We start from the raw sequence: 16309 nt of genomic DNA, 5'->3' as shown, positions 1-16309 counted from the left end.
TTTACCAAGGTATAAAAGAGTGGTCAGGTTACTGTTTTATAGAAATAAAAAAAAGTTTCGTTTTCAGTCCATATGACTAAAGCAGATATTCAGCTAACACCCTAGAGCAGTGATTTTCAACCCGTGTGCCATCTCAGGTACCGTAAGAATTTTTAAAACATGCAATACCTGACTATTTAGTCAGGGCACTGACCTCTTTTCCCTTAGATTGTCAAATAAAAAATTGACAACAGCCTGCCTGGCCAGCATGTCTCGGTGGTTGAGCAATGATCTACAAGCCAGGAGGTCATGGTTCGATTCCTGGTCGGGGCACATGCCCGGGTTCCAGGCAGCCAATCAATGATTCTCTCTCTCATTATTGATGTTTCTTTCTCTCTCTCCCTCTACCTTCCTTTCTAAAATCAATACAAATATATTTAAAAAATTATAGCTATTTTTTGCGAGGTTGACATAAAATATGTTTTTTGTGTGCCACAGGATTTTAGTAATTAGTTTATGTGTGCCATGAGGTGAAAAAGGTTGAAAATCGCTGCCTGAGAGAAAGGCACTATAAGCACATATACTGACATGGTTTAGTGCCTGTTTAACTAAAGGTTTTACTATATTATAAAGAGCTTCATAAAGCAAGAAACTATGCCGTCCCTCAGCCGGTTCCACTCAGGATTTACTGACACAGACACACACCGGACCTGACCATCTTTGGTGTTACATCTTTCACTTGAAAATAATGGCATTTGCCTTCTGCATCTAGACCAGAAGCAGAAACAGCTTATTCCCTTAACAGGCAGAGAAGAAGAAAAAAAAAAAAAAGCTAAAGGCATCAGCAGAACTGCATCTTTCCATTTCAGATTTCAATCTGCGGGAAAGGACTGCAGCCTCCTGCAGGCACAGAGAGGGGGCTGTGAATTACGGAGCCACGGAGCCACAGTCTGCACCCTGCGCCTCCCCAGCTGCTTCTTACTGGCAGGGGGAGGGGAGCACCTTTTACTCACCACGGTCAAGCCTGAGACTTCTCCTTTGGCTAATGGTTTGCTGATGGATGGTGTGTAGACTTTGGCGTCTGCTACTGGCTGCCCTTTCATAAAATGCTTTCCGGATTCATAAATGTCCACTTCGACCATTTTCCCCATGAACGTGGGGTACTTTGGCACTAAAACCTTAAAAAAATGTTCAGAAGGCTCAATTTTAAAATAAACTTTTAATTTTAGAACAGTTTTAAATGTACAGAATTGCTGCAAAGGGAGCACGGAGTTCCTGTATGGCCCATACTCAGTTTCCCCAGGAAAACACTGTACGCCAGTCTGCCGGACTTGTCGCAATGAATGAGCCATTATTGGTGTCTGACTATTAAGTAAAGTACCACTTTATTCAGAATTCCTCAGCTGTCAACTACTGTCCTTTTCTATTCTGAGATCCACCCCAAGTGGGCTCTATCTTCCAGCTGCTCCAGGACCTGGGTGGGGACCTGGGGGGAAGGGCTGGCACTCTGGGAGGAGCTGCTGCAGACAGCCTCCTGCATTGCAGGACGCCTGCTGTCCTCAGGCATGTGGGAGGCAGACCTGGGAAATCCCAGCAGGCAGCCAGTCACTTTTGGACAGGCCTTTGATATTCTGCTCTTGGCTGTCCCATGCAATGAGGAAACCAAGACAACACTGATGAAAGCCTCCTACTTTTAATACCTTCCAAGTTAGCTATCAAAGTTCTGGTTTGAGTAGACACTTCAAATAAAGGCCTGCATGTTTGTGTGCATGTATATGTGTGCGTGCGTGCACGAGCGTGTGTTTTGGGGGACGAGAAAGAACACTTAAAAGCAACCTTTTCAATATTCCAAACATGGGTAACATGGAGGTAAATGGCTCCTTTAACTGGTTGCCATTCAGTTCTATTGCTCTGTGATAAAACGCATGTATTTGCGAGCTCTAACTCCACATAGAACCAGCTACTTTGGAAGGGTACTCTGGCTGGTTCACAGGAAACTGTCCTATGGTCTCTTTCCACTAGATTTCGGGTAAAAGCACTTGTTTACCTTGAGCAAATCTCTCCCCTGCTTTGGGACTTAGAGGTAGTCTGTATGCATTATGTCTCTCTCTATTTTAGGACTAGCTACTGGCCAATCTTTTAAACTTGGGATCCAGAATAAAGAGACTAATTCTAACCCAGCAAGACTTTGATATCTTGATGCAATCTTTCCTTCTGGAACTCATCTCAGTAGGAAAATAATTCCTGTGAAATCTCTGGAACTTCGTTGTAGAGACAAAAAGGTCAGAGGAGGCAGAGGCTGCACAGCCGGTTTCTCAGAGGCCGCGGTGGATCTCGGTCCTTCTGAGTCTGATTTTCATGACCACTGAGTCCACCGCTTCATCAAAATGTAGCAAGGTCACCTGGGTGGCGAGTTACTCAGGGTAAGCAGACGGACTAAGAGGGCTTTAGTATCAGAATATGAAAGCCCTTTTAAATCAACTTTTATAAGACGAGAAAATCTCCAGAGTAAACTATCCTGGGGAGATCTGGTGTGATTCTGGGGGAAAATAACTCCCCTTGATCTGCTGCCTTGATCTGAATGAAGGGCTCAGTGTTTTTCCCCCTCCGGTTTTAATAATTGGAAAAAGCCCGGCTGCTTTAAATTGGAGGAAACAGCTAATGAGGCATGCCATTGCCTTTAAAATGAAGGGGGAAAAAGTTCCCCGCTGAGGCAGAAACCCAGATGGCAAGAGAAAGGAGAGGGAAGAGGCAATGAAAACACAATCAAGCTCCTCCCCAGGCTGAGCAGAGAGCAGGCCTGGGTAGGAAAGCCGCCCTCTGGAGACAATTAATGAGATGGAAAGTGGGGAGAGACTCAGCTCAAACACGAGTGGTGGAAATCCTTCCTCCACAGGTACCGGACGGGGCTTGTTTAGTCTGGGTCTGGAAAAGCTCCCCACCTTTCCTGAGGACCCAGGCCCGCCTGAGATGGCTCCTGGTGGCACATCAGTGCCTGAGGCCTCTTAGCTACTGCCTCCCTGCTCACAGACACAGGGGGCTGCCTTTGACTGTCCCCTGCATGACTTGCCCACAGTGGTCTTAAGAGCCTTACCAAGCTCTAATTCTGGCCATGACCCATAGAAAAAAAAAATCCACTTCTCTTTGATCTTGAAAGTTAATACAATCCAGGATGACCCATGAAATCCCTGTCCCCATGCAAGTCTCCCTCCTGAGAGGGCATATCCCATCCCCATATCCGGATGCCCCTCGAGGAGGCATGCTGTTTCCTCCAGTCACTTTCCAATGGCTTTACCTCCTGGACAAGTGGAGTCCCAAATGCTGAATCTGGCTACTGGGGAGGCAAGGGAGGCTCCCTTAGGTGGGCTGGGAAAGAGCCCTTGGGGTTGGGTTTGGAGAAAATTCTCAAAGTAAAGTCGTTTTGACCCTTACACTGCTCTCCTCACACCATCAGAGTTGAATCCAAGGAACAGACTCTTGTTCCTTTGCTCCCAGCATTCTTATCAAGGTGGGAGTTATAAAAACAAATTCTAAAACTAAACAGAACTAAAAAACCAACCAACCAAGAAACCTGCATGAGTGCCTTGACAGTGAGAGGAAATCCCTGCCCTTCCCTGCTGATGTCGCCCGTGCAGACATCCTTCCTGCCTCTGGACAGGACTCTGCCAGGCTGTGGGGATGCTGGCAGCGACAGCTGCCTGTTCCAAACTCCCAAAAGCCTAAGGCTGGCCCCCTCAAAGACTAGTGAGGACTGAAACACATGTATTTCTTTATAAAGAATGTTCTGCAGACTAAGCCACGAAGATAAGGCCCATGCCAGTCGGCTGGCTGGATGCTATAAAATGCCTTGCTGCACAAGATTCCACAACCCTCCCCCTTTTTAAGTTCCTTTTGCTTAAGCAGACTTACGTTCAGAACTCTTTTTCATTTTGGAGAAAATTTAAGGACACAGAAATCTCTCTTACCTGCTCATAGAATCGATTGTGCGCAACATAAAACTTGGAATCGAAGGATTCTTCTGTTACTAACACTTGTTGTCTTTCACCAATCTGGGAAGAGAAGGGGAGAAAAAAAGGAATGATATGGGCAAACACCTAAGAATTCAAAACAAATGCCAGCCCAGTAAGTAGCATCCTCTTGAATTTGAAATAGGTTCTAAATTACTAGTTACTTAACAGCTAATAAAAGAATCACCCATTCAAATTTCCTGAAAGACTTTATTAACTATTTGGTAATAAAAATGAGCCCAATATGAAATCTTATATTCTTAACTAGGAAACAAAACTTGATTTTATTTCCTCCTTCAGCATAAGATAATTAAGGCTTCTAAGACTTACAAAAATCTTCTAAATATCACTTTGTTTCTTGAAACAAGGCTGCAAAACAAGCCAGAACAAGCTGCTTCTAATCCAAATTCATGAAAATATTTTGGCAATATGAAAGAGTAGTAATAAACATTAATTTGAGTTATGGGGAATGTAACACTAAAGAAAATGCTTCCAAAAACTAGTCATTAAGAGCTTGCATCTAAACATTTCACATACTATTCTGAAATTACTAATTAATTCACATAGCTATTTATTTGTCATATACATTTTCTCTGTCGCAGGCAACCATCTCTATGTTGCAGCCATGACCCCATATTCATATTTTTTAAGAGACATACAGCAAAAATAGGGGACTGTTAATTCTCTACAGGATCAACCTATATGTATCTATATTTATTATCTAAGCATGCATTTGCAATAACCAAGAAGTTACATCAGACAAAATATGGGATAAAGAAATGTGACTGCTAAAATATTCTACCATTTCTAAGGTTATTCCACTGTGAAATGTAACATTTAAAGTATCAATTACTGATTTTTACAAGGTTGTCAAATGTCTGATGTAGCAAATATTGGATGACTGTATTGAATGACTGTGCCCGGAATTACATTTGCCTTTGTTACTTGGTAAATATGACCCTCCATATTAAAGCACGCTGGCATGAAGATTTAAAAAAGCAATCCCCAGTTTCATAGGTAGGGACTTGCCAACACATTCAGGCAATTCCCATTTAGGAAACATAAACACAGCTGCACTAAATAGACCACCAATACAATTTAAAAACACACCCTCTTCTATGTACAATGCCAATACCTAAATGCACCGTAATTTACTATTTTTTTACTATCTCATTCAAAAGGTAGCCCCCTAAGTCAAAGATTGTAAGGTTTCTAGCGTGACACTTATCAAAGACTTAGTTCACTTTCTGAAAACTAGTAATAGTTCCGGCAACACTAATTTCTTTTAAAAATCAGATGGCGACAAAAGTAAGTTCCTGCAACTTCTACTTTGAGCTTTATTAAAAAAAAACAAAAACCTGATGAATACTGGGTTTCACTGAAGTATATTTTTCTGTAAAAAAAACTTAGAATGTTTGCATACATTTCACAGTGTGAGTTGCTTATAACTTAGGATAAGTGTCTCTCGATGGTCCTTAAGGAAATCTGCAATTACACTCCATGTTACAGTAAGTTTTCAGGAATTAGTCTAACAATAATATGGGATAGTAGAGACACGGAAACTGTATGCTGGTTCTTTCCTCTTGTTAGAGTGAATGCAGTCATCGTTTTGGGGCTGTCCTATTTGATCTGGACATAATGATGATAATATGCGTATACACAGAGTTAGAAGACTTGCTATGTTTATACAGTAGAGGGCAGGGCTTTCGATCAACCATCAGAGAACTATTTGTAGGTGAGTATTTAACTATTATTTGCCAAAGGGACTCAGGAAAACTGCTATGTGCAGTCATTTATAGTGGCAAGCAACTCTCCAGTCACCCTTTTTGTCCTCTCAGCCATGGATATTTCATCTCACTGGTGAGGCTCTTAAAATTCCTCCGAGAATACTGAGCAAAAATGAGCATAAGAAAGCTAAGGCCTTGATCAAAAGCTGCTACAATCTATCCCTACCCCCTAAAATACCAACAAAAACTAATGCACGTTCTCCTCAATATTTTTGTAAGGATAAAGTTTCAATGAAATGAATATAAAATACAACCTTTAAGATAATCAGCTATTTCAAATAACCTTAAAACAACAATGATGTTAAGGAAGGGAACTCTGGAAGATGTAACTTTGCCTTAGTGACAGTCAGGAACCTTATGGGCTAAGAACATGTATAATAAACCTTACATTTTTTTTTTATTTTTTTTTTAATGAGCCACCTCCCCCTATACTTTCCAACTGTTTTCTCCTTTAACCTCGTGTGGTTAAAGAACTGCATTTAACAAGAGTGCGGATGGTCATCCGGCTTTGCCTACCAATGCCTCTGTTATCTAGCAAGAAATCCCAGTCTAAAAGGAAAAAGGCAGGGTATCTGAAGAAAAAAAGGCCACATATATGCTAAGACAACAGGACAACAAGCACCCATCCATGTATTATGCTAATGACTGAGATAATCCCCTAGAAGTGATCAGACCAGTCTGTTTACAGATAATGATGGAGATGAGCTGTGTCTCACATGACCTTCTGATATTTCCCTGGGAAGTAGCTTCTATGGCTACCTCACTACCATTGATAGAACCTTCTCTAACAACTGGATCCACTGGCAGAAATGCAAGGTTACACCACTGGCTTAAAACAAACCCTTTTCAGAACAAGATAACAAAAAGAATGCTGTGTAATTTTTAAAATGAACCAACTCCTACAAATGTATAAGGTTGAAAATAATGTTTTTATGAACTTTGTGACTAACAGCAAAATACGGCTCTTCAGCAGAGATGATTAAGATGAAAGTGAAATTATAAACCTAAAAAATGGTCTAGAAAGTGGCTTTAAGGTAACCGGAATAGTCAAGGCTAGGAAGAAAGGGGAAGAAGGAACATACCTCAATGTAATGAAGGTTATATATGACAAACCCATGGCTGTATCATACTCAATAAGCAAAAACTACAAGCATTTCCCTTAAGATTAGGAACAAGACAGTACTGGAAGTACTAGCCACAGCAATCAGACAAGAAGAGGAAATACAAGGCATCCAAATTGGAAAAGAAGAAGTAAAACTGTCAAATTTGCAGATGACATGATACTGTATATAGAGAATCCTAAAGATTCCACCCACCCCCCACCGCCCAAAAAAATACTAGAACTTATAAATGAATTCAGTAAAGTAGCAGCATACAAAATTAATATCCAGAAATCAGTTGCATTTTTTTACACTAATAATGAACTATCAGAAAGGAAAACTAAGAAAACAATTCCATTCACAACTGCTTAAAACCAATACCTAGGAATAAATTTAGGCAAGGAGGTAAAAGGCTTGTACTTGCAAAATGATAAGGCACTGAAGAAAGAAATTAAAGAAGATACAAATAAGTGGAAGAATTCACATCATTAAAATGTGCAAACTACCCAAAGCAATCTACAAATTCAATGTAATTCCTATCAAGACATCAATGGCATATTTCACAGAACTAGAATAATATCAAAAAAATTTATATAGAACCACAAAAAAGCTAACTAGCCATGGCAATCTTGAGAAAGAAGAATAAAGTTGGAGGAATCATGCTATCTGATATCAAACTATACTATACAACCACTGTAATCAAAACAGCATGGTACTGGAATAAAAACAGACATATAGATCAATGGAATACAATAGGGATGCTTGAAATAAACCCACAACTTTATGGTCAATTAATATTTGACAAAGGAGGCAAAAACATACAATGGGGTAAAGATAGTCTATTCAATAAATGGTGTTGAGAAAATCTGACAGATACATGCAAAAAAGTGAAACTAGACGACCTTCTTACAGTATACACATGAATACACTTAAAATGGATTAAAGACTTAAATGTTAGACCATAAAAATCCTAGAAGAAAAAAAACATAGGCAGCAAAATATCAGACATTACTGGTAGCATTATTTTTCTGATATATCATCTTGGGCAAGAGAAACAAAAGAAAATGTAAACAAATGGGACTACATCAAACTAAAAAATTTTTGCGCAGCAAAGGAAACCATGAACAAAATTAAAAGACAAGCCAATGAATGGGAGAACATATTTGCCAATGGTAAATCTGATAAAGGGTTAATATCCAAAGAACTTATAAAACTCAATACCAAAAAACCAAACAACCCAATTAAAATATGAGCCAAAGAGCTAAGTAGACACTTCTTCAAAGAGGACATACAGATGGCCAAGAGACATATGAAAAGAGCTCAATGTCACCAATCATCAGAGAAATGCAAATTAAAATGACAGTGAGATATGTCCTCATCGGGAGGAGGGTTCTGGGCTGGGTGAAAAAGGTGAAGGGATTAAGCAATGAAAAAACAACTCACAGACAAAGACAACAGTATGCTGAGTACCAGAGGGAAAGCGGGGTAAGGGAGGTTGAAAAGAGTATAGAGAGGATAAATGGTGCTGGAAGGAGACTTGACTTGGGGTGCTAAACACACAGTACAATACCTCCACCCCCACTCCCCCAAAGAAAGGAAGAAAGGGGACAGTGATGAGGCGTGAGAAGGAATGGTCAGAAGCAGAAATGCATAGTTCTAGCGGAAACTGGGGGAGAAGAAGTGTTACTCAAAACATCCTATTCCACATATTTGAATTGGACAGAAGAGTGGGAAGACTCAGGGTTTGGGTAGATTGTTTTTAAGATAAAAACGATTTGACTACATTTTGGGCCTTCACATTCCTCATTGAAAAAGTGAGTTTGGTAGAAGTAACATGCTGGTGGAGAGAGGAGAGTAAGGTTTAACAGGAAGTGTGTTATAATATTTAAAGGACCACTCAGTTCCAAAACTGTAAGTCATCGTTCATGGCAGATCTGTAGGTTGGGGGCTGGTATGCTCGCAAGGTTTCAGATAAGGAAACACTTTAAATCCAGGCTCCTTTTTCTGACAGTAAATGTATGCTTAAAGCCCTCGGTAAATTGCAGCTAATTTCTTGCTGCCCTTAAAGTAACAACATAATCCTTAATACCCATCAAGGAACCTGAACCTAAAGAAGCCTGTCAAAATCTTTCCAATGAAGCTCCCACTTTTTTGTATAATCCTAAGAAAGATATCCCTTTTTCTTTTTAAAAATTGTTTATTGATTGATTTGAGAGAGAGAGGGGGAAAGAGAGAGAGAGAGAGACATTGATTTTGTTACTCCACTTATTTATGGATTTATTGGTTGCCTCCTGTATGTGCCCTGAGTGGGGATCGAACCCTCAACATTGGCGTTTCAGAACAATGCTCTAACCAACTGAGCTACTCGGCCAGGGCACCATTTTCCTTTTGATTTGCTTTAGAGATATATAATTTATAGTTGACAGCTTAAAATGCCTATTTAATTTCTACAACATTAAAGAGTTTGGGGTGGGAATACAACCCTCCTGCTATAGTATTTCTATGGTACACTCAGTTTCCACTGGCAAAGTTTGACCTTCAGGACATCAGTCAGGACTTGTGAAAAGTGGCTGTCTGTCCTCGTGCCTGCTTTCACAAGCTAGGCATACTCGCCTACACTCATCAAATGTCAGTGGAGCCCTGACTGGTTTGGCTCAGCGGATAGAGCGTCGGCCTGCGGACTCAAGGGTCCCAGGTTCGATTCCGGCCAAGGGCATGTACCTTGGTTGCGGGCACATCCCCAGTGGGGAGTGTGCAGGAGGCAGCTGATCGATGTTCCTCTCTCATCGATGTTTCTAACTCTCTATCCCTCTCCCTTCCCCGCTGTAAAAAAATCAATAAAATATATTTAAAAAAAAAAGTCTGTGGAGAAAGTAATGTTTCCTAGGATGTGCAGAACTTCAATTAGTCCATCTAAAACTGACTTTTAAAAGACATTTTAAGAAAACGAATTATAAAAATAGTCTTGTAAGAAACCCGTCCATTTCACAGAATGGGTCACTGAAGTGAGGGAAGGTGCAGGACCCCGCCATCCCTGGTCCCGCATTACTGGTGACTTGGAGTTCCTGGGAACTGGGGCCTGGCTATGAAAGAAGGAGGTGGTACAACTTCCTACGACTTGCTGAAAAAATATGAGGAAAGCTCTTAAGCATTTCTTTAATCACAAAGGCAGAAAATAAAGACACTATTTCCCTAACTTGACAAAGAAGGTAAAAGCCTGAAGGGGCTTTGCACTGTCTGATTTCACAGAGGGGAAACTGAGGTCCCACCAAATGTGGAGATTCGCACAGAGGCTGAGAGAAGAAAAGGAAGTCTGGGACGATTCCCTCTACTTGAGCCTCCTATTTAACTGCTAGCTGTAGAGAACATGCAACATCATGGATCTAATTCTGCAGCACATGACTTTTCTTTGAGTAGAGAAACATCTGTGACAAATAAAAAGCAACGTTTTTTTTTTTAAATTCAATTTTTGGGTAGATTTTTCAGTGCTATTACATAATCAGCTAAGCTGTGTTATTTGTGCCACATCTCTGCTTAAATTTTCCCGAGTGTCTGAAGTTGTGAGAAACATCACTAACCATATGGCAGATAACACACACAAAACACATTAGTGTTAAAAAGCAGTGGTTTCCAACAGAATTTGGTCCCTGAATGAATGCTCATTCAAGTACACTCTACTTCTCCATTTGTCCTAAAACAAATAGTATTCAGCATGGCTATATAAGGATTTCAAGAGAGAAACTAAAAAGAATTGCTTCAAGACAAGCAAACAATACCAAAATTAAACAAAAACATTACAGTATCTGGGCCTTCACTTCTAACCCAGTAAGAAATGTTACTGGTATAAATACTCCTTGGACAGGAAGAAACAAAAAGTTTATTTTAAAGTTACATATGACTTTAAATATAAACTTTACTTCAAGTTTACTTTTTTCTACTTTTCCCCCCTTTACACTTTTGTTTTCCTTTAAACAGAAAAGCTGAGATGTGGTTTTGGAGAATAATTTCAATTCAATTTCTACTCTGAATGGTTAGATGAGGTTAGAGTTCAATATTTCAATATAACTGCCCAGAGTATCTGAAAAACATTCACAAAGGACAGATGTCTAATTGAGAACTGGTGTAAGAGAAATATTTATTTCTTCAAAACTCAAGAAGGTAAAGAAATTATTTGCTTCCCATGAAAAGTTTCTAGCAATTAATTTTTCTGTCCAATTGCCTAAGGGAAAAAAATGGAGATTAAAACACACATATCAAAAAGCTCCATAATTATGTACATCAAGTTCCTAATAAACTTGAACTCTATCTCTGTTTATCCTACAATACAAGATAGTCTGACATGCTACTTCTGCAGCTATCTGTGCTCTTTTTTTTACTGCAGGTAATAAAAAACAATTTTTCTACCTGACTGGTTTCTGAATACATGACTTTGGGAAATGACAAATGTCCTTCTTTAGTTCCAGTCAAATTAGTTTTTTATTTTTATTTCCCCCCCAAAGCTGCATGGAACATGTTAAACACAAGGCTGTGACCTTAAACTCTGAAATAATATTTCTAGTGTCTGTGCAAGAGCCTGCCCTCACATACACCTTTGGACTAATTACCGCAGTGTAATGTTGGCAGTGAACCACCGTAATTACACTCGGAAAAAAGTATGGTCTTGTTCTTTCCTGGCTAATGAAAATGATAACCTTTCCATTTTGATCCATCATTCACAGCAGGCAGAGCACGTGATACAGGGTCTCCAGGGTATACAGTCATTTTCCTGACTGTTTATGTACACTTCTGTTTTCTGGCCCTGCAAAGCTAGAATTAAAGAACCAGCACACTTATGCTAAAAACAGTCAACAGTAATAATAGCAATACCATTAAAATTTAATATCTTTTCTCCACAATGCTATTCAATAATGAAACAGGGCCATGACACAGGAATGTGTGTCAAAAATGATGATAGCACAGAAAACAAGTAATGAGACTCGTAAGCCATCGTACTCAAAATGCTTGCCGTTAGTTTACTGCTCTAGTTAAGGATTTTTAAGAGATGTTGGACAGTTTATTGTCAAAGTGGCTGGCCTTGCATTTGACTTCTAAACTATGTCAGAAAATACATTCCATTAGATTTTTAAATAGATTTTAAACAGTATCTTCTGTGTTAAACCACCTTCTTCAGCTTTACTTATTAATACAATTAAATACATTCCAAATGGAAAGAATGTTCCTTTAAGTATTTAACGTATATGTATTTATTAATTGCCAGGAGCATCTTAGTGGCCCTATTATTCCTTCCTCATATTTCAGAAATAACGTAAACATGAAGGACAACTGAAAAATGATTTGGCTTTTTAAAGTCCTTCCACCCAAAGCAATGACACGAGGTATAAAGACCAGACCCAAGGTGGTTCAGTTGGATCGAGTCAGACTGTGACATTTCTTCTGACAACAGCCAGGTGTGCTGTTTTCTTCAAACACCGGCTAATATTTTTTCTAGCCATGTGCTCAACCCAGTCAGAGAAAGACAACCCAAGGGAGTCTCTTCCCAGTTGGAGGCAAAATCCCATCCTTAATGATAAAACTATTCCATCTGCTGGCTGAGAGCTGACGGTAAAGCACAGGAACAGTGCTTTGTTGGTTTGGCTGCAGTAATTCTTAACAGCAAGTTACATGACAAAGGCCAACCTGATCCCTTTTCAGCATCAGAGACCTACAGCTGAGTGCTGACTGAACGTCCAGTTCAAAAAACAGCCAACTCTGAGCCACCTGCTTGGACATTTTTGGTATTCCAGAACATTCTAAGGGTTACCTACATGGCTTTGGTGGAATTTTTAAAAATCCTGGTAAGAACACATTACATGCGGTCTACCCTCTCTTAACAAACCCAAGCAAGTTGCCCTTCCTTATCACAGGCCTGGTGCAAGTATGTTAGAGCTATTTTTCCCACACTAGAGACACTCTAGGCCAGGGGTGGGCAAATTCTTTGACTCGAGGGCCACAATGGGTTCTTAAACTGGACTGGAGGGCCGGAACAAAAGCATGGATGGAGTGTTTGTGTGAACTAATATAAATTCAAAGTAAACATCATTATATAAAAGGGTACGGTCTTTTTTTTTATTTTAGTTTTACTCATTTCAAACGGGCCGGATCCGGCCTGCGGGCCGTAGTTTGCCCACGGCTGCTCTAGGCAGTATAGGCAAGTGCTCAACCTTATAACTATCCAAAGTACTATGGTCAGTAGTATCATCTATGAGAGCCTAATAATGGAATGGCTAAGTGGGGCCAATGTGGGACTACGTGTGGAACCCTTTTTTACTAAAAGCTCAATTTTGAGATTGAACAACTGTCTCCATCACTCCCACCTTCCTGGTCTTTTTCTCATTGGTCTCCATCAGTCATTCCTCAGAAGCCAGTGCCAATCTCCTTTCATGAGCTTCTCAACAAGGCACAAAGGTGACCACATACAGCTCAGAATGACTGACACACTGCCTTCCTGGAAATTTTTTAGAATTTCTGTTTCACTGATGACAAAATAAATGAGCTAGATTACAAAGAGACAGACAACTGACTTTTAGAGATTTAGTGTTCATGTAATCTAGTAACATAAGGAATTACTTGCCAATTCTCCTCAACCTTTGCTCTAAGCTCTCATTCCAATAGCACTGGGAGATGATTGCTGAGAGCCAGGTACCTGCAGTCTCCTACACACCAAACACTTCATCAAAACAGTAGAAGACAAGAACCCAAAGAAAGATTCAGACATTCGGAAGAAAGAAGGTGTGGGTGTGGTGAGGACACTCCAGTTTTCTTTGTGGGGAAAGAAGGCTCCTTTTCAAACATTAAATGATAGAAGAGGATGGATCAGTTGCAGCTCACCCAGCCTCTAAATGTGAATTTTTTGAAACCACGAATTCAGAGCTGGCAAGGGTGGAGGAATTAATATGTCATTAAGTTGGAAAGCTTCATTTTACAGATGAGGAGACCAAGGCCTGTTAGAGATTAAGTGATGTGGTCAAAGTCACACAACTCATGGATTTTATCCTGACATTTGTTTTTGAACAAATGCATTACTGATTGACTCTAAGTCTGCACCATCTAGTGCAGTGGCCATTAGCAACACGTGGCTGTTGAGCATTTAAAACTGGCAAATCCCAATGGAGATGAGCTGCAAAATACGCTCCAGTGTGAAACACACACCAGATTTCAAAAAGTTAACATGAATAAAAGAATGAGAACTATTGATTAATTTTATTTTGATTACATGTTGAAATATTTTTGATATATTGGGTTAAATACAATATATTATTAAAATTAACATCACTTCTTTCTTTTCACCTTTTTAATGTAGTTACCAGAAAACTTAAAAAAAATAAATAAAAGCTGTGGTTCACACTACATTTCTATTGGACAGGCTGCTCTAAAACATTACTATCTAGTTTTTAAGGATTTAACAGAAACTTTCCATTTCACTATTTAGAAGGAATCATATTTATCATTTAAAAATACTTTTAACTTATCACCATCTACTCTTAATTGCAATAATCATGTAAATGAAACACTTTAATTTTAGGAAAGAATGCATAAATGTCTATAAATTATAAAGGCAGGAATTTTGAATTGCTAAATTTTTCTTTTTGACCTTTAAATTATTGCTTCCATCTTTCTGGTTGACCACAGCCTCCCCAAAAGCTAAGCCATGATAAAATGCTTGTTATTTTTAGGAAAATCCAGGCACCCAATGAGAGGATATCTAAATTTTCCAATCTGTCATTTCCCATTTTGTATAGCTACAAAAGCAACCATATAAAAAGCAATGGTATTTGGACTAAACACGCAGAAATCGATCATTCTCAAATTCATTTTTTTCAAAAGCCCCAAAAGGATGTCCAAAACACGTACCGCCATTGGTAAGATAAATCTTTCATTATCAACCCTGTTACCAAAGAACTCAGCATAGATGCGAGCAATAAATAACACATGCAGTACACACCATCTTTCAACCATTTGCCAGTCGGGATTGAGGCTGAGGAAGAAGAAAGGATTAAGCTGAAATCAAAGACAGCCCAGCTCTAAGGGCGTCTAATTAGCATAACAAAAGACACTGCCACAGTCTTTGGGCAGTGGGCAATACATCTCATTAAGAAGACTGAATAACAATTATTCTCTCCGCTCCCTCTCCCCACCCCCACACTTCTTGGCTCAGCTCTGGGAGACCCTGAGAGCTCAGCTTGAGAGCTTCTGCTTTATTGGCCTGGCATTCAGGCTGCAGGCTGAAGAGCCCACTTGTGTTCCTGTGCACCTGCATCTCAAAGCCTGATCCCGATTTCCTCTCCTGCAGAGAAAATGTAGCTTCTTCAAGCACACACGAGTCCTGCTATGCAGTTTATAGGTATATAATATTGAGAAATGGCAATGATGACCTACATAAAGGAATACGAGTTCCCCCTAAAATGTCTTTATTTAAAGAAAATTGATCTATTTGCTTCTTTTTATCTATTGTTTTTCCCTTTTAATATTACTTGTCTCAGAGTTAATGAAGCTAAATTAAAATTCTATGAAATTTTATTGCACCCAGTAATTAGCTGTGAGCACATGCAGGCACAAACGCATGCACACACACACAGAGACACACACATACATACACATATGATGCAATTTATTGGTAATGGGAGTAAGTTTGATTCAGTCTTATCCTCTCTCCCTATTTCCTCCTGATGCTAGACAATTGAGAAAACATGGAGCTCAACAAAAGAAAATTGAGGTTGCAGGTAAACATGTGGGCAGTTTTCATATAAATTTTAACCAAGAATAAAAGAACATTCTTAGGGTGATTACTAAGGAAGATGAAAGCTTCCAGCAATCCTCTGCACTTTTCCATATCAATCCACTTTGGGGAAAGGATGGACTGAGAGGGAAGGGGAGAGAAACGGATGAATTTATTTAATCCAAACAATTTCCAATTCTGCACGATATTCTTTGGTCAAAAGGAATCTAGTTATGAGGGCTGCTTTGATATTCTTTAAAACCCTCTTCTGCCAAACACAGTATCACATAGCCTCCTTAAACCTGAAGACTGCCAGGTCTGCAAGCTGCTCTAGGAAAGTTTGTTTATTACAGATGTGGATGGGAACCTCTGCAATGGTTACTGAGACTAAATGCAGAAACGAGCCAACTCACTTGAGTAGCTGGGGAAACCTACTGAACCTGCTTAGGAAGCCTGGATTTTCCAAACTGCTGTAAAGTTACAGCACTGCAGGAACACAGAGACCTTGAGAATATTCGAGTCTTTAACATTATAGACTGGAGGCCTAGTGTGAGACATTGTAATGCTATACATACTCTGCATGTGGCATTATACAGTTAAAATAAAACTTGGGACATCACCCAAATCCGAAACGCCTTTCTCTATGTGGCGACCTACTCAGAATTTAAAAGCCAGCCGGTT

The 16309-nt window shown here is 39.6% G+C and overlaps 1 protein-coding gene across 3 annotated transcripts in view; it reads right to left on the bottom strand.

Annotated features, from left to right (window-relative positions):
- The window catches only part of CDKAL1 (CDKAL1 threonylcarbamoyladenosine tRNA methylthiotransferase), a gene marked incomplete at its 5' end in the record, with an annotated part of 671369 nt that overhangs the window by 30319 nt on the left and 624741 nt on the right, over positions 1 to 16309 (bottom strand). For all 3 annotated transcript variants that reach the window (XM_081086812.1, XM_081086813.1, XM_081086811.1), the window contains 2 exons: positions 993 to 1157; positions 3945 to 4028. In XM_081086812.1, the coding sequence (XP_080942938.1) occupies positions 993 to 1157; positions 3945 to 4028 (249 nt within the window). The remainder of the gene's footprint in view (positions 1 to 992; positions 1158 to 3944; positions 4029 to 16309) is intronic.

Source organism: Myotis nattereri, assembly GCF_964212035.1.
Source record: "Myotis nattereri genome assembly, chromosome: 3".
Classification (NCBI taxonomy): Eukaryota; Metazoa; Chordata; class Mammalia; order Chiroptera; family Vespertilionidae; genus Myotis; species Myotis nattereri.
Note: the sequence above shows the minus strand (reverse complement) of the source record. Positions and strands in the feature narration are given on the sequence as shown.